General features: G+C 32.2%; 1 protein-coding gene and 1 non-coding gene across 2 annotated transcripts; one reads left to right on the forward strand and one right to left on the reverse strand.

Annotated features, from left to right (window-relative positions):
• Window positions 1–2476: 2476 nt before the first annotated feature.
• On the reverse strand, window positions 2477–4727 carry LOC148852477 (uncharacterized). Its single transcript, XM_088946927.1, has one exon. It carries the CDS (start codon window positions 4469–4471, stop codon window positions 3362–3364), a length of 1110 nt encoding a protein of 369 aa, XP_088803053.1. The 5' UTR covers window positions 4472–4727; the 3' UTR covers window positions 2477–3361.
• Window positions 4728–14141: 9414 nt separating this feature from the next.
• On the forward strand, window positions 14142–14213 carry TRNAM-CAU (transfer RNA methionine (anticodon CAU)). The gene has a single exon. It is a non-coding gene; the product is annotated as a tRNA-Met (tRNA).
• Window positions 14214–27846: the final 13633 nt, after the last annotated feature.

A 27846-nucleotide genomic window follows, 5' to 3' on the forward strand; every position in this document is an offset into this window, starting at 1 on the left:
CTTATTGTGGATACTAATATGCTTTGCATAAATGAAACTAAAAACAACTTATCATCTGTTTTCAAGATGAAAGATTTAGGAGAAATAGATACCATATAAGGAATAAAAGTTAAAAAGCATAGTAAATATTATGCATTAAGCCAATCACGTTATATTGAGAGAATATTTAAGAAATTTAACCATTTAGGGTTTAAAGAATATAACACATCATATGACTCTAATATAAAACTAGTAAAAATTTCTAGTAAAGTAATTATACAACTTAAATGTGCAAGTGCAATAGGAAGTCTGATATATACTATACTTTGTACTAGACCTATTATTGCATATGTAGTAAATAAACTTAATAGGTTTACAGGAAGTCCTGGTGTAAAACATTGGAAGGCAATTGAGAGAGTTTTTTGGTACCTCAAAAGGAATTTGGAATTTTGTTTATTAGAATGATACACTGATGCGAGTTAGATTACCAGTAATGGAAATAACAAATCCACTTTCAGATAGATTTTCATCCTTGGTGGGGTTGCAATCTCATGGGCATCCAAGAGAAAAACTTATATATCATTCAACCATGGAATCTAAATTCATAACCTTGGTGGCTACTAGAAAATATGTTGAATGTCTTAAGAATTTATTATCGGATATAAAACTTTGTCCTAGTCATATGCCCTCAATTTTCATTTACTGTGATAGTGAAACAACTCTATTGAGAGGCTATAGTGGTACCTACAATTGTAAGTTCAAACATATAAGTCTGAGACATGAATTTGTTAGATAATTAATTCAAGATAAAGTAATCACTATAACTTATGTGTGAAGTGAAGTAAAAACTTGGTTAATCCTCTTATCAAAGATTTGCCTAGAGAATTGGTAAGAACGATAATTAAAGAGATGAGATTAAAACCCTTTATTTAATCACCTATAATGGTAATTTGACCTAACCTGAAAAATCAGTATTGGGTTTAATTGGTAACAAAAAATTATTGCGATGTGATTATTAACCCTAACATTGAGAAACTTCCCATTGCAATATAAACAGTGTTGTCTACTATGATGAAATGCTGAGTTTAACTCTTAATAAAGTTCTGAAATATGTCAAATAACAGAACACATAGTGGAACTTCACCTATGTGAATATAAAAGTAGTATCGTTTCTCATGAGAGTTTAGGTTACTCTAGTGGTTGTTCATGAAACTATGAAAACAACACATGGGTCATAACAATGTTGAGCAAAATTTGAACTCTTGCAAAGATATGACATTTTTATGTGTATAGGTATCTTCGGTTTGTCTTGAAATTCTTGCAAATATAGAACACATTTTGTGTGCATAACTATGTCTTAGCAGTTTGAATCGAGAGAGGCCTATGTAATTAGTCAATCAAAATAGGGGATTGTTGGATTTTAATCTCATTAAAGATTAAATCCAATGGGGTTTGATTAATCAATTACATAAAAAACACACATATCTTGGAAAATAGTTTTTTTCTCTTACTAAAACCAGTTTTCAGCTTGTCCCACATTGAAGAATTATTAAACTTGTTTTAAGTTTTTAAATAGGAGTTTATTTACACTCCTTAGAAACATAAGAGGAGAGTATGGATGCATGCCACCACACAACACGCACGCGTGAGTGTGTGTGGCACAATGAAGTACTTTAGAGGCACACTTTGCTCGCATGATTAGTCTATGGCCTCTAGAGATGCTTCTTTTTGGAATGAAGCTATAAATGATTAAATGAATTCGATAATGTCAAATAACACATGGGCCCGAGACTGACCATTGATGTTTTTAATGGTCATGACTCAATCGGGTGTAATCAAGAGGCACCATTCAAAATTGTGACTGTTCAAATGGTCTTTTCTAAACTAGCACATTTCTCTTTTCCATGACTCTTTAGAAATTATTTAAAGATCATGCATCAAGAAATTGCACACAAGCTTTTCAAAATCACTCTTGTCTCTCTCTATTCGATATGTTACTGTCTCACATAAGGTTTATTCGGAGTCACTCTTGTCTCTCTCTATTCGATCTGCTATGTTGTATCATGGGAGTGGATTTGCCTGTAATCTAACAGCAAACTCAATAAAACTAAGTGGGGGCAAATAATATTCTAAAGATAGTGTCTTTAGACATGCCTCAAAATTTCTTCTCCAAGTTTCCGTGATCCCAATTCTCAACAAATTTAATTAAAGTATACTTTTAGTTTATTATTAATTTCATTTACTTCTAAGTGGAAGAATATTTTTCAATACCCCCTCACATGATCAGTTTTATCGGATCCCTACTTCTCCATCACATAATATTTTTTAAAATGACGCTCAGTCATTTTGAAAATGTAGTCCTATTTGGAAGTGAACCAGACCCAATTGGAACGGAGAAAAATAGCTTTAGATAAAAAAAAAAAAAAACAAAGAAAAAAAAAACTCTGCACCAATTAATACATAGCTTTAGATATAAAAAGAAAAAGAAAAGAAAAAAAAACACTCTCCCGTAAAGAAGAGAAGAAATCTGAGGCCGGTCCAAATAGTACAAAACATAATTATCCATTTGCCCCATTACCAGCCAAAGTTTATGAACCATATCTAGAGATTTTAAAAAGAAAAAAGAATAAAAACTAAAAACAACAAAAGATAACCATCATATGGACCTAGATAACTTGCCTATAGAGAAGTTAATACATCTATCCACTGTTCTGAAGCATCTTCTGCGCCAGTTACGGTTGAGGCAAAGAGGAGCAAGGATTCCCCAAAATCCCAAATCAAATGAAATAAAAACCCATAAATAGAAAAGTAGATTATCATACACAGTCGAAGTGGTTGTTGGAGCTGGTGGTGGTGGACTTGTTAGATCCTTATTTCCATCTGTCTCGAGAATCATGTTCTGTTGCCGAAACTTTGGAACACTTCCAGATAGCTGATTATTGGAAAGCAACAGCGTTGTTAGGCTAAGTATTCTGGTCAGAGAGCCTGGGATGTTACCAGTAAATTTGTTATTTGACAGATCTAAAACCTCCAAACTAGACAGTTCAGCGAGAGTGTCTGGGATAGTTCCTTCAAAGAGGTTTCTGCTGAGGTTGAGTGCTATCTGCAAGCTACTCGGCATCTTTGGAATATTTCCACTCAGCTTATTGCCTCCCAACTGGAGTTCTAACAATGAATTCAGGTTGAGAATTGAATAAGGTATTGAACCATTGAGCTTCTTGTTGTTCAAATTCAAAATTGTAAGATTCGTTAAGCTGGATATTGCCAATGGAATCGAACCAGTCAGTGAATTTTGGCTGATATTCAATGTTAACAAGTTCTGCAACTGGGAAAATTGATCAGGAATTTCTCCAGCCAGCTTGTTAGACTGTAGATTCAAAACTTAAAGATTGGAAAGATTACCCAACTCTTTTGGCAAATAACCTGTTATCTTATTATTATCGAGCTTCAACAGTGCTATTCTCTTGCAGCTTCCCAGTTCAGCAGGAATCTGATCGCTTAATCCATTGTTTTCGAGGTCAAGAAAGGTTAACTGAAGGAGTGGTCCATCAGCTGAAGGAGGGATGCTCCCATTGAGAGAATTGGTCCCAAGACGCAATCTGATCAGGCTTCGGGAAATGTTAGTTGGAATTGGCCCTTCCAATGAATTATGAGATAGATCGGCATACTGCAAATTTGGAGGGGACAAAAAGTCTGACGGAATTGACCCACTTAATCCATTGAAGCTAAGGTCTAAAATCCCCACATAACATGAAATTCCAGGAGGAATTTTACCTGACAACTTGTTTTGTTTTGCATTGAGCCACGACAGAGTCTCAATTCTAGAAAGATTCCCAGGGATTTCTCCAGCTAGATTATTAGAGGACAGGAGGAGGGTCTTTAACTTGGAGAGATCCCCTATCCTTTCTGTAACAGGCCCAGAAAGATTATTTCTGCTGAGATCAAGTAAAGTAAGGTTTTTGTAAAGCATGAGTTCTTCAGGGATATGACCATTGAACATATTGAATGAAAGCTGCAATTCTTCCAAAGCAAATGATTTACCAAGGTTGGTAGGAACAGAACCAGTAAACATGTTTCTGCTCAGGTTCAAGCTTCTAAGTCCGACCAACCTTTCTAATTGAGAACTAATACCTCCGCGCAATGAATTATAGGACAAATCCAAGGACTGCAACCCAGAAAAACCAACAAAGGTAGGCAAAACATCAGACAACAGATTATGGCTGAAGTTCAAGGCCCTTAAGCTATTAAGCTTTCCACAATTTTTGAGAAACTCTTCAGGGATAGAGCTTAGAGAATTGCTGGAAACATCAAGAGGCTGTAGTGAATCAATCTGACATGTACTATTCAGAATATCAGAAGTAGAGAGATACAAACCAGAAAGCTGAATATGGGTTATGTAGCTATTGTTGGCGCAAGTGATCCGTTGCCATGAGCAAGGATCTGGGTTTACTTCCTTGAAAAGAATGTTGTTGAGACTGGTGATGATTTTCATCTGGTTTGCTGGGAGTTGACACAACACAACAGAAAAGTAAGAGAAAAAGAAAAGTAGAAAGGACCCATGACATGCCTGTACCAGTTCATCTTAGCAAGTCAAGCACTCGCTAAGATGTGTGAGATATTGTTCTCCAAATTCTAACTTCTAGTGTGAACTTAGTTTGCTCTTCTTCATTTTTTGCCGAGAAGACATCAAGTACAGATAGACTAAGGAGGGAAGAAATAAAGAAAGAAATGGAATTTTGTAGCGTTTGTTGGATACTGTGACTGTGAATCTATGACTTATATATAGAAATCTTGAAACTGCGTAGGAAATGGGTATTGTTGACTGAGTACAAAATGCAATTTTTCATTGTTCTTTCACCACTAGTCATTGGACCTTGGCCCCACTAGCTCAAAAATTTCTTCAGTAAGCTTTTATATATGGGACCCTTGTAGACGAGTGAATTTATTATTGCTGTAGACTTTGATCAGGTTTGGTCTGGCTCTATATATATTTCACCAGATCTAGGCCCTGTTAGTTAGTTAATTCATGCATTGGTTTCAGATTTTGTTGGTTTTGGGCCCGAATTTACACAACAGTACTGTAAATATAAGGTTAAGAAATGGAATATATAACTATACATATTTGTATTCCAAATTGGAAAGATTATAAATACATACAAAATAATACAGAATACAAGGTTTTGCACTTTTGCACTCTAAATATTTATATTTGTACTCCTTCCAAACAGAAACTTAGTACAAATGCTGCAAATGAAAAGAATGAAAATTTTGGTTTAATTTTTTATTCCAATCAAACAAAATAAAGTAAATTTAAAACAAAAATAAATCAGAATTTGCATCCAAATCATTTGCATTACCATAATTTTGCATCAGTTTAAATAGATTCACTGCAACCAAATATAGCCTTAGGGGCAAAATCTATGCTGCATGACTGCATGTGATGAATAAAACCTACACTATTAAGCAAAAAAAAAAAAAAACACTTGAATCAATAACAAAATGATCATCACAGTTGGATATTTAATGTTATTAAAGCCTTTAATGGTAAAATATACCTTGTAAAATATAAAACAATGAAAAATTAAATAGCCCATGTGATGTTAAACCTTTAACATGATTTGTTAATTTTTTAATTCAACGTGTAGAAAATATTCCAAATGAACTGTAGTTGGACTTGAATGCTTTGGACAAGGTTGTATCTGCACAATCAAACTAAATATGATTATCAATATAAGAAACTAGAGTTATCAGATTCAAATGTTGGACTGGATGATTTGATTACTTTAACCATATGACATAGTGAATTTGTATTTACATTTTTACTTTTTCCAATTTAATGCAAAATAGTATAAATACAAATATGCATAATGCAAAATCTTAAATATTTTCTATTTATAGGGATATATATTTTGTATATATAGACCTAGGTCCTTCACTCAGGCTGCCTATATTTTGGCTAATAGGGAAAATTAGTTTGATGTATGTTGCTCGATATTGGTGGGGCGGGCCTCTTACCTGGATATATTCAACATGTATATTTTCTTTATTTTCATAATTAATATAAATAATTTAATTATCGAAAAAAAGTGAATTTTCAAGTTTTATTTCAAAATGTGACAACATTGTAAGAAAGGAAATGAGTACCTTAACTTAAGGGCTACCAAATACCAACGGAGCTAAACCTGATAAGAATCGGTCGAACTAAAACAGTCTAATTATATAGTGTCTAGGTCTGCAACATGTGTTTCAATCATTGTTTTTAAAACCAGACCGGATCAGATATTCGGACCAAAAAAACCGGGAATTGGTCAGGTGAACAGTTTTATTTTCCCCCAAAATCAGATTTTTTTCAAAAAAATATATTAATTTGGTCAATAAATTGTTGAATTGGGCGATTAATCATTTGAACGGTTTTAACTATTTTTTAATTTTTTTTATTTTTTTGTCAGAATGAGCCAATCATTCAAATCAATAACCGGACCCATGACCAGTTCGGTCTCCAAATCAGTTTTAAAAACAATGGTTCCAATTATAATTGAATTGGGAGCACTTGTTTTAATTGTTATATTAGCTAGCTAGCTTATTACAGAGATATTCCCAGTTTAATACCTTTCTCAAGATATATAAGTAATGTAATATCATATTAAATGTGTCAATTTGACAATTTTACAGGTTTATTGTCAAATTATAAGTTAACAGAAGAGCTGTTAAATACTTTAATTTATTCCTGGGACCCAATTTACTTGACCCAAACCAAACAAGGACCGACCACAGATTACCCATCAGTCACGTTGGTTACATGGCATCCCTCCCTCCAAAGAAATTGCAACTTCAAACCCATCTATAAGTAGGCTATCTCTCCTGCTCTTTGTGGCCAATAGGCCCTCTATGTACCTTTGTCATTTTCATTGATGACAATGGCATTTTCTCCCATCGTGTCTAATGCATCATCCAACGAAAATCAAATACACCATCATTTGAGGCAAGGTTTTTAAAATTGGATAGGGAATCATTTTGCAGACCGATTTTCCGGTCAAAAGGTCCAATCATCTGGTTCGAAATAAATGGTTCGTTCTGACTTTAAAAAATAAAAATAAAAAATAATATAAAACGGCCAAAAACCATTATCTAGATCAATAGTTCAATCACATGAATCAGCGAGTTACTGACAAAATCATGATTTGAGGAATAAAAATTGGGTGTGGTCATTTTGTCCAGATTGTCCTGTGACCATGGTCACAGGAAATACGAGCTCCCTGGTCAACATTGGGTGCTGGCAATAGGGTCTTAAGATTGTCCTGCCACCATGGACATAGGAAATGCAAGCTCCCCATTGACCAGGTCTAGGTATAGACCCTTGTGGGGCCAAAGGCACATTAGACGTGTTTTTCTTTCAAGTTTCTTCCTTTGGGGTTTAAAAAAAATCGTATATGGAAGGAGAGAATACAAGGTCAACTGATAGAATATATTAACTACATAACATGTTTTGCCCTTTAAACAATATCCCTCCTTGCACTTTAACCATTGGATTAGAATCAAAGTTTTTCCTATGGTCGAATAGTTGGCAAGAACAAACAGTTCTTGGTTGATGTGCATCAACACAAGTACTAGTTACATTAGAAAAGAATGAGAAGTGCAAGATACAACAGTGACCCACTTTGAAGGAAAAGGTAGAAAAAGGAAAGAAAATATAGGAAAAGCTTTACAAACCTTGTATAGATTTTCCTATTTTTTCTTTTTTTTTCCTTTTCCTTCAAACCAAACATGACTTTATGTGCAAATTCTATTGTACGTGTACTAGCCCCAGGCTTTGACAACTCCCCTCAAATGCACAATAGACTTATCCACATGGAGTCTTTGTCTTCTAGTTATCCTAGTTCAATACAATATGAATCATGGTTGAAGATTTCTTTTTGATAAATAAATCATAGTTAGAGATAGGACTTGCATTGCATGAAGTAACTAACGCATGCATTTTCATACGATTAAAATTTTCTTCTGCATCAAATAAACCAATTTGTAGGGTAGTCCACCCGTAGGTGTTCTCCTATGTGAATAGTTTTTTTTTCGTTAAGAGTGCTAAAAAAACAATTGATTTGAAAACAAATTGCTTCTTAAAATAAAAAACCCAAAACTAGTGAAAACATGTTCTTGATTTTTTAGTTTAAAGAACATGTTTTCATCTAGTTATTGAAAAAACTTATAATATCGGAAAGACAGATACATACGAGAAGAGATTTGACCAATCAAAGCACCACGTGAATTTTGATGAATATCACCTGAGTAGTTACCTCTTTTATGTTAGCATAATATTAAGGACCTAATTGGGGCCTCGTGCCCCACCAGTAAGATAACCTCAGATGAAAACAAAAAACTTCTTTTTTGACATTTCCTCTCACACTTTAAATACATATATAGTCCAATGCAAGCGTCGTATAAGGCAACTAAAGTTAAGGGTGCAAGTCAAGTTGGCCTAAACTAACAGATTACATTGTTTCAAGCTTGGGCTTCAGGTTGGGTCAATTGAAATTTTGACAAAATTCTAACCCTAACCCGCAAAAATTGCACCCCTAATTAAAGTGGGATAAGTGACCACTCATTCACTCTCACATAAAAATGTCATATTTGACATTTCCCTCAACCCAAAACCCCCATCGAATATAAAATATGATATGGCCATTTGAAGTTCAATCTCTCCTTAAGATTTTGATGTGTATATTGGTTTTACTTAGGTCATGTTTGGGAATACTTAAAAGTAAGTGCTTCTTTTAAAATAAGGGTTTGTTCTTTAACCCCAAATTTCTAGTTTTGTTTTAAGTGCTTATACAATAAGCACTTAATACAATTTTTTTTCTAAAATTATCCCTAGTTTAATTTTAAAATACCACATAAAATTATCCCTAGTTGAATTTTTAAAAGTACTTTCACAAAAATGATTTTATAAAAATACTTTTATAAAAGTGTTTTTATTAAAGTGCTTTCATAAAATTGCTTTCATAAAAGTACATTCATAAATATGCTTTCATAAAAGTGATTTTATTAAAGTACTTTCATAAACGTAAATACAGATTGAGAGAATGAGAAATCAACCGAGAAAGAGAATGAGAAAGATTGAGGGAGAATGATAGGTAGAGAGAGAGAATGAGAGAAATTGATATAAAGAACGTAAATACAGAAACCAAAAACCATTTTTATTTATTTTCAAATCACATAGTCGTTGAGCAGATAAAGATGACTGTGAGTGAAAGAGTGAGGGAGATTGAGAGAAGAGAGAAACTAAAAATTCTTTTTTTATTTTCTGATCACCCAACATTAAAGGGCAATTTCAATATAAGCTTTTTATTGTGTCCAATATGGATTAAGAGTCCCATGTTGCCAATAGCCACATAACCCTCCGATGACATGGCAAGGGTTTTTATAATTTGAAATGTAGATCCGTTTGTTAGAGTTTTGTTGGTTTATGGACCAACTTGTAACCAAATTTTAAATGTACAGTCGGCTCTGACTATAATTTTTCTTAATTTAAAACTAATCCAAAAGCAATGCTATTTCTTATCTAGATGGTGGGTCAATGATCCATCTTTTCAAAAGAACGCATGATGTCATAATTGAATAATAAATATTTAAGTTTATTTTTAATCATATTGTTACTTTTTTAATTTTCAATTTCTATCTTAACTATGATATATCTAAAATTCAAGTAATTGATATAAACAAAATTGCACTCTACATATTTGTATTTGTACTCCTTCCAAACTGAGCTTAAGGGAAAATAAAATTAGAGAGAGTTCAACCCATTTATATGAAAAATGAAAAATAAGGAAAATGTTCTTTAAATTGTAATGTATAAAAATAAACCAACTTAATTAATATATCTTCTTTTTTTTGTATTTTTTTATGATATGCCAAAATCCCCCATAGGGAGTAATGTAATTAATATATCAAAATTTAAAACAAATAACTGAATCATGTATGTTTATTTAAAACAAAGCCATGTAGTTTTAATTCTCCATAAGTCGTAAATTATTATCCATAATTAAATTACAATTATCATTGGTAGTGATTTTTAAATTACAGTAATTCAATTATAATTATTGCTACTTTATTTCTTTTAAGTAAAGTACTTTTATCCACTTAATTTTTGAAATTATAGTAATTTAATTATCCATAATTAAATTAAAAAATTTATCATTGTTAAATTAAATTAGTGAATTTTAAATTACAGTAATTAAATTATAATTATTGTTACTTTATTTTAATTACAGAGGTTGTTAAATTTAAATTATCAATTGTAATTTAATTGATAAATTACAATTTACAGTGATTATTAATAGTAATTTCTATTAACTATAATTAATAGTATTTTTGTTACTATAAATAACAATAATTGTTAGATATTTTATAAATACCAATAATTTGGTTAATTGTTATTCATTTTCTCTTAGGTGATGTTTGGCATCGATGTTGATTCTTCTTTACTGATTTTTTAAAAATTGGTGATTTTTTAAGTCAATGTTTTTCTCAAAACCAGTAAATTTTGTTATTTTGTATCATTTCTACCATGTAAGCCAATTTTTGAGAAATTGGCTTTGAATCTGTTTGATACTAATTCTCAAGGACCAATTATTTTTGTATTAGAGTTATTTTGCAATGCAATGTCGGATACTATTCACCCTCAAAAAATAAAAAATCAGCTAGAAATTAAGAAATCACCAAAAAAGGTGATCCCTCAAAAAGGGTAGATTTCAAGAATTGATTTTTGGCTGATTTCCTGAAAATCACCAAAATTGGCCAACCAAAAAGAAATTTCAACACCGATTCCTCTAACGCTGGCATGGCTCCATGCGGTAATGATTTTCAAGAAATTATCATCAATGCCAAACATCACCTTAATTTTCTGTTTTTTTTTTTTACTTTTCTATAACCTCTCTTTTAATAGGAAATTAAAACAATAGTCTTAATTAACTGAAAAATATAAATAGAACGTTGATAATTAACTATTAAATACCAACAATGAAATGTTGATAATTATTAAATTATTAAATATTAACTAATGAAAGTTAATATTTCCGGCATATAGATTTTTCTTAGTTAAATAGGAATCCATCCCAGTTCAAATAGGTGGACCCTACTTTGTTAAAATGGAGTTCATGGGCTGATAGTATATTCTCTCAAGCTGATCCTACTTCAATGGTCAAGTTTAATTGTCCCACTGTCTAGACTCTAGAGTATTGGGTCTGGTTTGTGTTCATATTAAACCTATTCAAGGTTTATCCTTGAATCCATGCATCCTACTTCAATGGGTGTGCTTCCTACGGCCAAAACAGCTAAATTATTAATGGGCCGAGACATGGACAGCAGGGCCGAAACATGTTTCATAATACCATATTTTAATGGGTTTAAGTTGTTGTTGAAATCTTTTCCCTGTTCAATTGGTTTAATTTTGTAAATTAATATATAAATATTACAATTTACTAATAATAGAAACTAAATTAATATATTTTATTAATAAATGGGTATAAATTAATGTCTATGTTAATATATTATTTAAATTAACCTACCATTTGTTCCAATTTAATTACAAATTAATTCATTTTCACTAATTAGTTTAAGTAAATTAATCCAGTTATAATTGACTAATTAATTAATTTATATTATTAGACGCCGTTATTTTTTTGGTAAAAAAGACCTTGTTATCAATGCCCATTGATAATTGGCTTCCAAAAAAAAAAAGACCATTAATTAACATTAATTCATAATGAACATCATGAAGGCGTCATTTTCACCTCGTTAAACATTAATCATAGGTTCCATTAATACATGGGTTGCAATATCGAATTTGGATATAACCCTCGAACACAAATGATGAAATGAGTATTTCAACTCTTAACCCAGAGTAACCCGACCCGATTACCCATTTTCATCTCCTTGACCTGTGTAATACATCATTGTCGTTCGCTCAACAGAGCAACAATAGTAACACGGCTCAGGAAGGTTATTTTTCGGCTCAAAAGGGCCATTCTTCAACCCAAAATCGAAAACCAATAAAAAGGAGTGAAAGATATATACCTGGTTTATAATGTCAGTAAAAAATGGTGAAATTTTGATAAAAAGCCGAACATTCTACCAAGTTTGCCAAACAGGGACATGTATTTTCAGTCCTTCAATCAATAATGGTGTAGAATACGACTGGAGTAATTTTAAAACATTGTAAACAAGTTTTCCAAACATTCTACCAAGTTTCCTAAGCAAGAAGGATACTCTTGGTTTGGTTTTCGATTCAAATTTGTCGCATGCGGCCTATTGAGAGGCCTGGGAATGGAAAGGAAAGGAAAAGAAAGAAAAAGAGTGAATGAAAGAATTGAGAAGGGGTAAGGGAGAAAAGAGAAGTAAGAATGAAAGAATAAGAAGAAGAAGAAGAAAAGGGCTATTGATGTGGGACTTAATCGGTTTTATAATATAGTATAGATAGATAGATTACTCAAAATATAAACACAAAATGCTCCATTTGCACCTAGGCTCTACTTCTATTTTAGCTCCTTAAATTTAGGATGCAAGCTTGTTAAAGCTTTCAATTGTGTTCACACAATCGCTTTGAACCTCAACTCGAAAAAAATACTCAATAAGTTAATTTATTTTTCTTTTATTGGAGCCTAAGAGTCCCCATGGCTCCTTACATAGCACTCATTATACCAACCTCACAATACATCTCAGTTGTTTGCACTTGTAAATTGTTATTTATAAGGAGATATTCTCAATACATAGTGGAATGTGATATGAAGTTAGCGTGAAGTGCACTTACAAAGAATAAATCCCAATTTGAACCCTAAACCAAGATCTCCTAAAAGCAAAAACTCTAATACCAAGGAACCTGGCCACACATAGCGAATATCTCTTATACTTTGATAGGTGCCCATTTTTGGAGATCGTATGTGTAGGATTTTGCTTTCAGGAAATCCCATTTCTGCGGACTGGTCTTGTTAGGGTTCCTTACTGCTCACTTTATTACATCATGGTGGGGGCTGGACATAAACGTGTGGTTGGAATTTTCAACGGCGTGAAAGTTGGGGTTAGGACCTAGGATTCATGCCACTCGTTAGCATTTTTCAAAGAAGAAAATGACCAAAGGACAATTATCATTTATATCAATTTGATTTGATATGAAATAGGAGGAAATTTTATATGCATACTTGGTCTTCTGGATGCCAAAGAGGCGAGGTATAAAATGTTATTATCTAACTATTATTCTGAGTAAAGTTTTAAAAAGCTCAAGGCAGAGGCGAGGCAGCTGGGTGAGTGGGTGCCAAAGAGGCGAGGTATAAGCCTCAGGAAGGTTTGAGGCATAGGCCTCAAACTAAAAAACTTAAAGCAAAACTCTATTTTAAGTTTCTATTTCAAATAAAAACTCAAACCGTGGAGTTACCTATGTGGTAGACAAGCAAAAATCGTAGGAAAATAATAAAAAGAAAAAATTAGAAGAAGAAAGAGAATAACGTAAAAAAGCCAAAAGGGAGAAACCCTTACACAGTTGTTTCAACATTCTTTTGTATGTCATATTCCCCAATGTTTTTCCTCTTTTTTACATATTTACCCTGTCAGAACACCCTTAAACCCAGATTTTTTAGACTACCGCCTCAATGATTTTAGGCCTCGAGGCGAGTGGCCTACGCCTCACAAAAACTGAGGCTACCACCCTACAACATCTTGAAGAGACTACCGAAGCTAAGCGCTTTTTTGCCACCTTGCCTTGAGGCGCCTTGCCTCAGACATCTTTTAAAACCATCATTCTAAACAGGTTAATGAATGAGTGAGTATCAGGACACATTGCCCTGATTTTCTTTTCAAAAAATAAAAATCAATTTTCTTCTTCATAGACCGTTAGGTGGGCGTTGAGGAGTAATGCATCCAACGAATTATGCACTTCAGTGGTCTGACATGGCCCGGTCACTGTAGCAAGCGGGCCATGCTAACACGGCATGGCACTTAACAATTGAGCACACACGGAATGACCCACATGTATATTAATAATACGTATATAAATGTTTATTTTCAATTTTATTATATATTATTATTTTTATTTTTTTTTCTTAATTAAGATAGTTATGGCTGTTCAAGCTTCTTTCAGACTGGTTATTAATTATATTAGAACACATGTATAACTAATCAGAGTGGCGCAGCGGAAGCGTGGTGGGCCCATAACCCATAGGTCCCAGGATCGAAACCTGGCTCTGATACGCAACGTAAAAGGAGAAAGGCTTCTCGTTGTACCGTTCACACACCATTTTTTTAACCCATTCGAATGGGCATATTACTTTAAAAATTACAAAGAGACTCGATAATATTTTTGAAACTTTTTAGGAGAAAATTTATCTTTCATATTTAAATTTATTGATAAAAAATATGACAAATAGAGTAATTGGTTATTGATATTAAATGACTTTAAAGGAGGCAATTTTAAGACATCTAATGCATTCAATTCCTTTTCATTAAATCCAACATTTAAGGTATTAGTTTGCATTCACCTTCATTGAATCATATTTTTAGGGCATTTTTATTTATGCTCATCGTTAAACTCTATTAATTTAATCCATATATCATTAACACAAAAAACTTATACTTTTAAAATATACCTTGAAAAAAGTGTTTTCATCTAGGTGGTGGTAAGAAATTAAATCATTTTGGGTCAAATGAAACAATCCATATTGTTACAATTAAATAATAAAATTCAAAAATGGATAAAATATAAAATAATATAGAAATTAAAAAAAAAAAACAAAAGCATTTTTAATATCATATATCCAACATATTAAACAAGAATAAATATGATAAATAAGATATTATTTTATTAATGATAAAAATAGAATGTAAAATTCAAAACTAATTAGAAATAAAACTATTTTCCTATTTTTACTAATTAAATCTCATATGTAAGGTATATTCTCTCATTAAATCATATATTTAAGATACATTTTTCTCATAATTAAATTCTACTAATTAAATCGACAACATTAACTTTAATTGTATAAAAGTAAATATTTTTAAAAAAGAAATTTAAAAACAAAACCATTTTCTTCCTCCCAGTGGTGGGTAAGCAATTCTACCATATGGTGTCAAATGGGTTAATAAATAATGTCATAATTAAATAATAAATTAAATTAAATATATAATACAAATAAAAATAAAAAGAATTGGACATATCTCTAATATTGTATATTCATTACATTAAACGAAAATAAGTATTAAATGTAAGAAGTATTCTTATTAATGTTAAAAATGAAATGCTAAACTCAAAATCAACCTAGAAATGAAATGATACCATAGACAAATAATAAAATTTTTAAAAATAAAAAGAATCATGAAAATAAAAAATAAAAAAGAGAAACATTTTGGCACATATCTAAAGTTACATATTTATAAGAAGTAAAATATTGGGTACATATCTAATATTATACATTCATTATATTGAACAAAAATAAGTATTACACATAAGAAATAATTTTATCAATGATGGAAATGTAATACAAAATTTAATGTTAACATAGAAATCAAACTATTTTGCTTTTTGGGCGATGGGTTAGTGCTTTTGGTCAAATGGATTAATCGATGATATGATAGCTAAATAGTAAGTCTTTAAAAAATAAAAATAAAAATAAAAAGTTAAATTAATAAATAGAATATATAAAAAATTATATATTAATTATGTCAAACAAAAATTAAGTATAATAAGTAGAAATTATTTATATAATGTAGATGAAATATATAACTTAAACAAATACGAAAGCAAAGCTATTTTCCTATTTATATTGTGGGTCAGTGATCCAACCTTTCAAAAAAAATCATGATGTCATAATTGAATAATAAACATTTAGAAAAAGATAGAACACAAAAAATGAAAAAGTGCAGAATTTTGTCAAAAACATTTGGAAACATTTCTAATGTTCTATATTCATCATATTAAATAAACATAATAATTAAAATAAAATTTAATTTTTTATGATAGAAATAATGCAAAAAGTTAATAATAATAAGTGTTATTATAATTTAAAATTTCCATGTGCAATGCATGTGCACATTTATAACTAGCATTTAAGTTTAGTAAATATAAAATATGTTTTACAAAGAAAACATATGCTTAATTATTAGTAGATATAGATGTATCTAAAATTCAAGTAATTAATACGAACAAAATTTTTCAAGTACAACGTATGTACTTAATTATTAGTAAATATAAAATATGTTTTTCACATTTTATATCATGAATTGAAGCTGCATATCATTGGACTCTCCTACACTATCCATATCTACTGACATTCCGATCATCCCAAGATTCTCAATTCGATGTCTCACATTATTATTTCCAACTTGGATGGTTAGTTTACGTAATCCGGTCGAATTTAGATTTAACTCCATCCAATCTAATTCAAATCTGAGTCTAATTAAATTTTATAAGATAAATTCAATATTTTATATTTATATAAATTTGTTATTATTATATATAAGTTTAAAAGTAATTAAGAAATCGATATTTCATACTTTTTTCCCAATGTTATTACATACTCAAGGCCCACAAAACTTTGGTCCATATCGCATTGTAAGCTCGCTGTACTAGTGAAGTAACAAATATTGTTTGGTTTTTTGGTAATATCCACTGGGTTGGATTGGATTGAAATCCACCATGCAATTCGTAGCCAGCGAGATGGGGATTAATTGGGCCAGAACTTGAACGAGGACAGAAACCGTGTGATTTCACTTCACAGTAATACAGTTTGGATTGGGCTACCCATCAATGATCCTAATCTGGTAAGGGTCTGGTTGCGGCGTTGGTCCTAATTTGGGGTGTCAATTACACAGGATTTGGTCTAATCCGATTTAGTCCAATATGAGTTTATTATAAATGAATCATGTCTAATCCAATTTAATGAATATTTTAGATTATTTCAATTCAATGTCTGAATCATCCAATCTATTTAAATTTGTCTTAATTTAGATTGGTTTCAACCCAAACTGTTTCATTGACACCTATATTCTTAATTTTTTATCTTATATTAATGGACCAGATATTGGCTTAATCCAACCCAATTCAATATAAATTTATTACGGATGGACTAAATCCAATCCAATCTAATAAATATTTTGGATGAATTGGTCCAATCCAATATGTCTTATTGGTCTCTCCAATTCATCCAAATTAATTTTGAACTGAACGGAATCCGATCCAAAACCGTCCCATTGACACCCTTACTCCCAATCTCCTCATTTGCATTTTTATCATTTGCACCGTATACTAAATCTAAAGCAGTAAAACTAATGAAATTGCACTCCAAACAAACAATACAAAGGGACTAGTAGAATATATTATTATTTCTTGTTTAAAATTAAAATATATCGAATTGCATGTCCTGTAAAAAAAAGAAAAAAAAAAAAAAGAAGAAGAAAGCTCAGTATTGGATTCTTCAATCTCAATTCATTGAAGCATACCCTGTCCACATCATCCCTATATCCTACCATGAATTGGAGACTTTGAGCTTTGCTCCTAAAATACAAGCTATGGAAATTTGTTAGATGGATTTCAATATAGTTGTTATACCATTTGTTCTATATAAGGTTTAAAGTATCAGAAATAGTGAGTATTGAAAAGATAATTTTAAAAGTTACATGGTAATATAAATAATATACTTTTTTTGGTAAAAATATAAATAATATACTTTGATTATACATAAATACAATAGAAAATTAAGATTTGTATAAATACATTAGAAGACTTAAATAAATCCAAGAAATTTATTAATAACAATAAATATAAGTTTTAGATGATTATAATTAAGTTATTTACACTAAAAAAACTTGCTTTTAATGGCCACTTCTTGTTTGGGTGTGCTGTTCCTTTTGAAGCCCAGTTAACTCTCATTGCCAAGGCACAAGATCTTTGTAGAGGTGTTTTGATGTTTATCTAATGATTTGAAAACTGATCTAGAATGGGAACCGCTTTGACAGGTCAGTGGTTCAATTCTTCGGTTCAAACGAATGACCTGTTTCAATTTTAAAAATTAAAATAAAAGTAGGCAAAAGTATTGTTCAGGTTGAATGGATCAATGGTTCAATCATCCGGGTCAATGAATCGTTAATCAAATCAATGGTTTCTAGTCAATAAATGAATTAAGGGTGAAATGAAAACAATTCCCAGGCCAAATGGTCTGACCATCGAGATCAACGACAATTTAAAAACTTTAAAAACAGTATTTATTTCAATTGGGATTATTTGATGTAGTATCTATAGTAGAACTTCTATTGGAGGATCATTCCCAACCTCTTTTGGAGCGTGCTAACTCTCAAGGCTCATCTCTGATTGCGGAAGTATTTTCTCTCGCCTTCCGAATTGCTAGTTTACCCTCATGTACCTACGCCTTGTAATCAGGCCGCTTGTGTGTGAGCCATTTTTTACTCACTCTACATCCACTAAGACCTGGTCAGCTCCCCCATTTCTTGAAAATATTTGAGGGGGATGTTTTAACCATTTAATTTAGCCTTTGGCTCATTGTTTTGAAAACAGGATCGGATCAGACGGTTGAACCATTTGACCCGAGAAATGGTCATATTTCCGGTTCTGATCAAGCGGATCGCTTTTTCCGGAAAAAAAAATAACTTATTGAATTAGTCAGAAAACCATTGGACTTAGGCAGCAGTTCATGGTTTAATAAAATATTTGTTATTTAATTTTTTTTTTTCAAAGAGAGCATATATAGACAGGGGATCCAGAGATCTGATATATCGATAAGTATAGAGAGGAGATCTAAGATTTCAGATCTGAAATCACTGCTCAGAGAGAGAGAGAGAGAGAGAGAGGAATTCGGCTTCACTCAGTGCAAAGCCCGTTTGAACAGCCTTTATCACATTGCATTGGGAATATCTTCCCATGAAGTAAAGTACATAAGTATTTAGATATTCCCAGTGTAAGGCTATAAAGGCTGTTCAAATGGGCCTTGCATGGTTTTTAAAACTGAACCGGTCAGGGGTTCAGTTACCAGTTCAAACGGTCCGACCATTCGAACCGAACGGCCAGCCCATTCTGACAAAAATAAATTAAAAATTTAGAAAAATGGTCAAAACTATTCGAACGGTTTGGACAGTTCGAACGGTTAATCGGCCAGTTCAGCGATTTGCTGACCAAAATCAGCGGTTTTGGGGAAAAAAGAACCAGTCAGATTTCCGATTTTTCTGGTCCGGTCCGGTTTTGAAAACCATGGGGCCTTGCACTGGCTGAAGCCAATCAAGAGAGAGAGAGAGAGAGAGAGAGAGAGACTGAGACTAGGAGATCTGCAAGATCTGAGATCAGAACTGTGGTTGCCACTGCTCTGTTACCGTTGCCGGTGAACCGCCTCCTCCTCCTCCTCCTTTTTCTTTTTTTTCCTTCCTTTTCTTCCCTTTCCTTTCTTTCTTTTCTTCCATTTTCCAGCCAACAGCAACTCCTCTCTTTTCTCATAAAATGAGCATTGAAACATACATATAGGTATCATACTCTTACCCTAATAGATCAAATAAATCAATCTGCCCAAACTGTTTAACCCGAATGATCAAACCGCTGGCCTGAAAATCAGTCAAAGCAATTTTATTTCTGGATCGGTTTTTAAAACCTTACTTTAGCTGTTAAAAAACTGACCACAATAGTTGAGGTTTAAAATATCATAAGGTATTAAGATATACTCAATCTACAGAATAATATATCAGTTTTCATAAAAGCTGACATGTGATACATAAGTGCCGATTAGTATGAGAGATCTTATCTGCAAAACTGGTTCAACAATGATATTGGAAAGATATGATATAATGGTCTCATAATTGTGTTAATCAATCGGTGGAATTTATTAAAATTTACGAGTGGGTTTTGATTGATCAAAACTCTTTCATACCACATCTTTCTGGCATCATAAATTTTTCCAATTAAAATCTTGCATTAAAATGGAAGAAAATTCATTGGAATCAAGAAATAAAAATAAATCCTTTTAGTCTATTTTTTCAGTAGATTTACACATTTCATTGTTTGAAATGAAAAAATATACTGATTTGTTGTTGGGTTTATAATATGTTTTACTTGTATTAGTAGCTCTATGGATTTTCCAAAAAAAGATGGGAAATTCAAAAATCATAAAATATAATTTATTTTAAATGGTTTTCTGGTAAGAAAGAACTATAAGATCCATTTATGAATGATATATCAGATAAAATGATCCATCCAAAAATTATGTAAAAAATATTTTTAAATTTTTTGGTAATTTATAAAAACAGAAATAAAAAAATAGAATAACTATTTTAATAATTAAAATTTATGAATTGCATATGATACATATTATACAATTCTAATTAATAGATCTATCAATGACTTGGGCAAATCCAATAGACTCAAACCAAACCAACCCAAGTATATAGGGTCTAGGTCTCCACTATGTGTTAACAATCATAATTGGAATAGAATTGAGTTTGGTTGTTCTAGACCGGTTATGGCCTATTTCTCTTTCATCGAAAGAAGAAGAAAAAAAAGGGTAAATAGCTAATTGACTAAGTAAAATTGACCAAGGCTACCCCTATTGTTTCTTACAATTGACTAAGTCTACCCTTACTCTTAAATTTCTCTGTAACATATGATATCATGTGATTAAAATATTGATCAAAAATTCCAAAAATACCATTCCCACCTCCATTCCTAAAAATACCCTTTGACCTTTGTCTTTGCCGGTTCACCCCAATAACCAGTAGGCTCAACAGTCTTCGACGTGAGCGAGTTCTTGTCGACATCCATGTGATTATCATTGATATCATGGGCATGATGTCAAGGTCTTTATAATGGTGGACACGGGCAAGGACTTCATAGAGAGAAATGGTGTATTTCCCGGATGAACAATTATCTTTGATTTCAGAAACCTGGGCCAGAAAGCGAGGGATGGCGTTTGAATCAAGGTCTTTCACGTACGACTTCAGTGCTTTCATTGCTGATCTTCGACTCTCTGAATCCTTGTCTAGGTTCTCTAGCTAGCTATTGCTGGAGTACTGAACTCAGATTTCTGCACATCTTTCTAATTTAATTGAAATTTCAAAGCATAGATGCAGTTTGTGGCATAAAGAACTGAAAGAATGAGGCGGGTTTGTATAGAAATCAAATGTGGATCTTTTTAAGAAATCCAATTACAGAATCTCGATTCATCTCACTAATTGTTTCTTTTCAAAGATTTTTCCCACATGGGTCTGCCTCAATGATGAAAACACGAGATGAGTTTGTAATTCTATCAATTGGAGAGATCCCACGACTTCTATTAAAAAAAGAAGATAATTGCTTTATTTAGATGGCAGAATGAAAGACGACTTTCACTCTGTAACTGATAATCATTTGTTCGTTGACGTGAGCGAGTTCTTATTGACGAAGCTGAGACTTTGAAAAGAGGTGGTGCAATTGATTCCGCCAGTGGGTGCGAAGATGAAGACGATGTCGTGGCCGAAGAGTTGGCTGTTGTTTGGAGCAATGGAGAAGATGAAGGATCGCAGACACGTTGGGGGCCCTCGTGGGTGTCCTAAATTTTTAAAGTACTCGACCAAAGGTAAAGGCAGCAACTTGCAGCGGAAGGAGAAGTACCAAATCCACCGCTGCAAGTTGCAGCGGTGGTGGCGGAACAGAGATAGTGAAAGAGGAGGGAAGAGAGAAAGAGCGAAGGAGAGAGAAATAGAGAGAGAAGAGAGAGAAAATAAGAGATAGGGAGATGAGAGGGAAAGAGAGGTGGCGAGAGAGAGAAGTACCAAATCTGCCGCTGCAAGTTGCAGCGGCAGTGGTGAAACAGAGGAAGTGATGAAAGAGGAGGAGAGACAGGAGAGAGAGAGAAAAGCGGGAAGAGAGAACGAGAGAGCAAGAGAGGTGATGGAAGAGATAAATACCAAATCTGCCACTGCAACTTGCAACGATGGTGGTGAACCAGAGGAAGTGAAACAAAGTAAGTGAGAGGCCTTGTCTCCTTAGTATGAGGGCACCGGCTCACCATTCGCCTTCATGAATGGCTCCTCTTTCGGATCCACCTCCGCCTAATGCAGGATGGGCCACACCTTTGTCAACACGTCCCAGTGGTGCTGCAAAACATACACGGAGTAGGATAGACCCTTGTCAGTCACCAAGGTTTTCCCAATCTCCATCAAGGAATATTTGTGCTCTGTGGAGCCGTCAGCAATGTGCTGGAGGTTTTTGGGATCACCGGTAGTTCTGGCAGTTCCGGCAAAGTGAATGAGAGGAAGATGGAGAGATTCAAATAGGAGGGTAGAATAGTCTTTTTCATATCTATATGGGCGTTAGTCAATTTTCAAACAGTAAGGATACATTTAGTCAATTTTAATTAAACTTTAAGAAATTTACACAAAAAAAAAAAAATTCATTGTTCCTACTAATTTTAATCTGCTCTATATTGACCCGATTAAAATACATCACCTGTCCCTACCCATGTTACAGTGAGATTTAGCCTTCCAACAACCCACTAAACCTTAACCTCCATTACATACTACTTTTTACAAACTAAATATCTATTTTTTATGCATAAATATTTAAAAAATAAATAAATTTATATTTTTTCAGTTACCCACAAAACACTCCCTCTCTCTCTCTTACACTAAGGAGGAGTTTCCAGAAATGGCAAATTTCGGACCAAGTTATCTACCATCCTGCATCTTAAAACTTCTAGGTGTTAAACATAACATGATCTGTTTTCAACTTTTACACTTTTCTTCACTTTTGGATTCTCAATGTAAAAATTATCTATTGAAGATACAACTTCCAGTTGATTGAATTAGATATTCTTCCCAAGTTTCTAGTAATGTTCTACAAGGAACTATTATAGATGCCTAACTGAACTCTTTGCAATATATAAATCCATTTGGCCCGGATTTTCTGAGGAATTTACTCCCTACTTCCATTTCTCAACCCAAAAACTGATAAATTTGATAACATAGCATCCCAAAAACTGATAAATTTGATAACATAGCATGATAAACAATCAGAATGGCTCATCTTTGTTGATGATGCTAACTGCAATGTTTAAAATAAGCCCTGTGACATTCCAGTTTGAGGCTCCTCAAACCTATAACAGTGGCAAAGTTCAATGTGCTTATTTCAAACAAAGATGAACAGGTTCCTTCTTGTGCTAATTAATATGCGCCTTTCTGTTCAATTGAAAGTCTTTTAGGAATACCAATAATAAATTTCCTCTTTAACCATGCAGTCTTTCCTTAATTGGCAAATAATAACTTCATTACTTGGTGAATATATATAACTTGGCTTGAATTTGCATTTATGAAAACTTGTCTTTAGTCAACAAGAGAGAAAGGGGAAAGAAATGTTGTGGGTTAGGATTTATTTTAATGGAGGTTAAAGTTTGGTGAGTTGTTGGAAGGTTAAATCTCTTGCAAAATGGGTAGGGACAGGTGATGTATTTTAATTGGGTTAGTAGAGAGGAGTTAATAGGAAATCCGAGTTCAATGTCATCATGCTAATACTTCAGAATGTGTCGATTTATGGAATAAGTAGGTTTATTCTTGAATATAGAGTCTTCTTGTCTATGTTTGTTTGTTATTGGTTAGACCCAAACCAGTTCTGCATATTTACTTTTTGAGTGGGGTCCAGGTGTACCTTAACTCATACTGACAACACTTTTTCTAAGTTAAGATTATTTGTTTCTATAAATTATTAATTAATAATTTAATTTATAATAAACAATGATATATATATATATATATATTATAAAAATAAAAATATTATTTATAAAATCAAATTAAGTTTTTTAGAAAAATTTCATGTCAATACCCTATACTTTGGGGGGCTGTGTCAAGTCAGTCCTTCAACTTCAAAATGCATCTTTATATTACTTGAACTTTTAGATTGTATCTAACAGTTTCCTTTTCTGTCAATGCCTATTAATCAATACAGTTACGAGACATCAGGTGCACATTAAAAATTTTCAAAATAATAAAACTACCCTTTATGATATTTTTCAAACCATTTTGCCCATTTCACTTATGGGTTAAAAGAAAGGGAGAAAAGGGTTTTTCGGCTCAAACTCCTCTGTGCAACAAGCAACAACTGGACGAAGAAGGCTCCCTTGTTCAAACTCCCCTGTGCAATGAGCAACAAACGGATGAAGAAGGTGGACTCAAATGGATGTCTTCTTCTCAGTTAACTACCAATCAACATGCTAGGTACCTTAAATACAGTCCAATGGTGGATTGTAAATGTGGTAAGAGGGTTGTGATTTGAATTTCATAAACAAACTATAATCCGAATAGGATTTTCTACAGCTGCCTGATTAGTTAGGTAAGCAAATAAGTTTACTAATGTTGTATGATATTTGGTACATTGAAGGGATGCTGATCTCAATTGCATTGCATTTGAATGTACTCAAAGCAGAGTACTTCCACCATGCAAATTCCTACGAATTTTTCTAATGAAGACATCTCAACAATGTTTTACCTGGAAAACCATATCAGAGAGCTTAAGGAATTAGTAGCTGATTTGGACCTTCGTATGAAAGCTATGGAATCCTCCCAACATGCAGTTATTGAAGGATTGAAGATCATGAGAATCTTACTTATTGTGTTCATTGTTGCCTTTATTGGCATATACATGTACAAGAGATAGGATTATCTGTATCTTTGTTTTATTTTGATCATGTGAAGAGTTTGGTCGTTAATGAACCTCCCTTGTTATATAAGAATGGTTACACTGAAGTTGATGATGGAGACCTTATTGTGGGGTAATGAAGAGTTCACGTTCTGGAAATTGAGCTTTCTTCTAATCAAGAGTTTACATTCAGGATCTTTTTCAGATGCAATCTGATAAGGCCCTAAAACCTTTTACTTCCAGTAAAAAAAAAAAAAAGAAGATAACTACCAAGATATCACTCCAAATTGATTAATGGACTAATCAAATTGAGATGCAAACTAACATTTGGTGGATGATTTCTACATGTGGTCAAGTGGTTCTATCATGTTCAATATTTAAAAGGGAAAAATGTTAGAAAGTCACTTTGCCAATAAATAGTAAAAGTAAAAACATGTGTTCACCTTAATCTATTAACATCCCATCAGATTACTAAAGTTAATCTTAATGGAAGATGAGGAAAAGTCAATAATTCCACAGTGTGATGAAACCTACTAGCATCCTATCATATCACTAAATAACCTCCCTTATTGTTCACCCTAATTTGCATCTTAATGCATAGTGTGATCCAATGTAATTGGAATGATAAAATCTTGGGTTGACAGTTTGGCTTTTAAGTCTTAGAATTAGAATGATCATAGAATGTGCAGGAACTTAGAAGTTGCCTACCTTTTCATCTTTGATACCAATCAAGAAACTCCAACCTGCAATCTCCCTAGATTCATTTAGAAATTGAGCCAACCTGCAAGAACCACTCATTAGACTCTCATTCCAACTCATTTTGTTCAGACTTCTACAGGAACACCAAGCACTGGTAAATTTTGACTGATAAAAGTCCAATTAAAATTCTGGAATTCATCAGGAGTTTTGATTGCTAAAAAGAAAAAAAATCCAATTAAAGATATGGATTTCACCAAGAGTCATGACTGCCACAAAACTCCAGTTAAAAAGTGCCATTCATCAAGAGTTTTGTCTGATAAAAATTCAATTAAACATCTGGAATTCATCAGGAGTTTTGACAGAAAAAAAAATCCAGAAACTCTGGTCTTTATCAGGAGTTTTGACTAAAAAATTCCAGTTAAAAACTGGTATCCATCATGAGTTTGCACTGTAAAAAAATAGAAATCTAGTTAAATCTGGATTTCATCAGGAGTTTTGACTGCAGAAAAAATCTAGTTAAACATTAGTATTCAACATGAGCTTTGACTTAAAAAATCTAGTGACAACAGGATTTGATCCCAAGTCTCTATTACGAGTCAGAAATTTATTTATTTGATAATATATAAAATCGAAAATTTGTATCTTGATTATTGATCCTCTACAATCTCATGGATCAAATATTTTTAAATTTAATTATACGATTTTGTAATTATTAATTGATAATTTAACTCAAATAATGATATTTAGCTAGTGACTTCATATTAGTAATTTGAAAAGCTATATAGTATATATCTTGCACTCTTATATCCATATGACTACATTTGATACAACAATATCCAAGGATTGTACATGGCATAGGTGGAATGGTCCAATATTAAAAGCATTCCTCTTGTAGCCCATATTGTTCTTAGTATTGGTTGGTATGGACTAATACATACACAATACACAGGGTACCTATCTGTCCGCATGGGCTTGTATAGATATTAACCAACACAAACCATAGTATTAATTGTGCCATACAAACCATTAAATCCCACTTACTCATTAATTGTTCCTTTACTCACATTTTGTGCCCCATTAATTGTAGTACTTTTAGATTTCAAATTTATAAATTTACATATGATATGATATGTATCTTAGAAATTTTAATAGATTTAATATATTTTTATAAATTAAGGTAATATATATTTATAAATTGTTTATTAATGTTTTAGTTTACAATAAATAACATGTTTATTATATACAGAAAATAACAATATTATTTACAAAATATTTAAGAATTTAAGATTTAGTTAACTTATTTTTTGTTAATATACAAAACAATATTAAAATAGAAAAAAAAAATGATTTTGTAATTAAAACATAGAAGCTGCCTGTGATTCGTGTATTGGATCATCCATATTCTCATCATTCCAATATGTTTTTTAGATTATATAATTATTAATTAATAATTTAACTTAAATAGATATTAACATATTAATGGTTTTATGCTTGTAGTAACTTATAAAAATCAAGAAGTTATGTGTTTTGGACTCTTAGTTAATACATCAACACATTGTCAATAAAGTTGTATGATATCTATATATCCCACAATATAGATTGTTATGTATTTCTATATAAACTATTAAAACATGTGTTTCTTATATATTCATAGTTTTTGTTTTAATTTTCCTTTCTTATAGATAAAGTAAAGTATTGATACGTATCAGCCAATACGTATCATGCTGGTGGTTCAGAGGGTAGTTGGACCTTAAACCAGCCCCTCTAAACCAATTTAAAGAAAAAATAAGTGAAACATAAAAAAAGCACCGACGCAGGCCAATACGCCCTACCAGCATATTGGCCCGTGTCAATATTTAAAACCTTGCTATCAAAATGTAGGACTGGGACTCAACCTTAACTCAATCCAAAATTAAGTCAAATTCATACTTTTCAACTTTAACCCGAACTTTTAACTGGACCCCAGTTTTTCCAGTTGGTTTGAGATAACCCAACCCAAGTTGCAGCCTTAATTTCCAAGTATATTGATACAATACCTGAAATGAATATTTTAAACATTTCCCGGACGCAAATTTCGTTCAACCAAAATTAAATATTATACCCTGGCATGTTGCTTGTGATATTTCTTCATATAATATAAATTATTAAAGCATGTGGTTTTTCTTTGACAAAAAAAAATACATGCTTTATATGTTTACCTTGTTCACGATTAATTCAACTTTGGATTCAATGTCAATAATGTATAAAGTATTTATGAAATTTGTAAGAATTTACTTAATGAATCCAGACGTCTCCAGATTTTTTTCACTGTATCCATGTGTAGCATCTCGCATTGTCCATCCATTTCTTACCTTAACAATACATTTCGCTATACAATGATCTTGAAGCTTGCTCATTTCACAAGCTATGTATAGCACGGAGTTAACATGGAGTTAAACGTTTTTTGGTAGAAAACATGGATTTAAAGAGTTTAAACCAGGTGGATGATGAATTACAGAAAACATGCTAGAAATCTACTTAACAAAGAA

This window comes from Nelumbo lutea, chromosome 5 (assembly GCF_056320005.1).
Source record: "Nelumbo lutea isolate HS-2025 chromosome 5, American lotus-T2T, whole genome shotgun sequence".
In the NCBI taxonomy this organism is placed as follows: Eukaryota; Viridiplantae; Streptophyta; class Magnoliopsida; order Proteales; family Nelumbonaceae; genus Nelumbo; species Nelumbo lutea.

Excerpts from the sequence above, each read along its gene's own strand:
- LOC148852477 (XM_088946927.1), bottom strand. The coding sequence starts at position 4,471 with ATGAAAATCATCACCAGTCTCAACAACATTCTTTTCAAGGAAGTAAAC.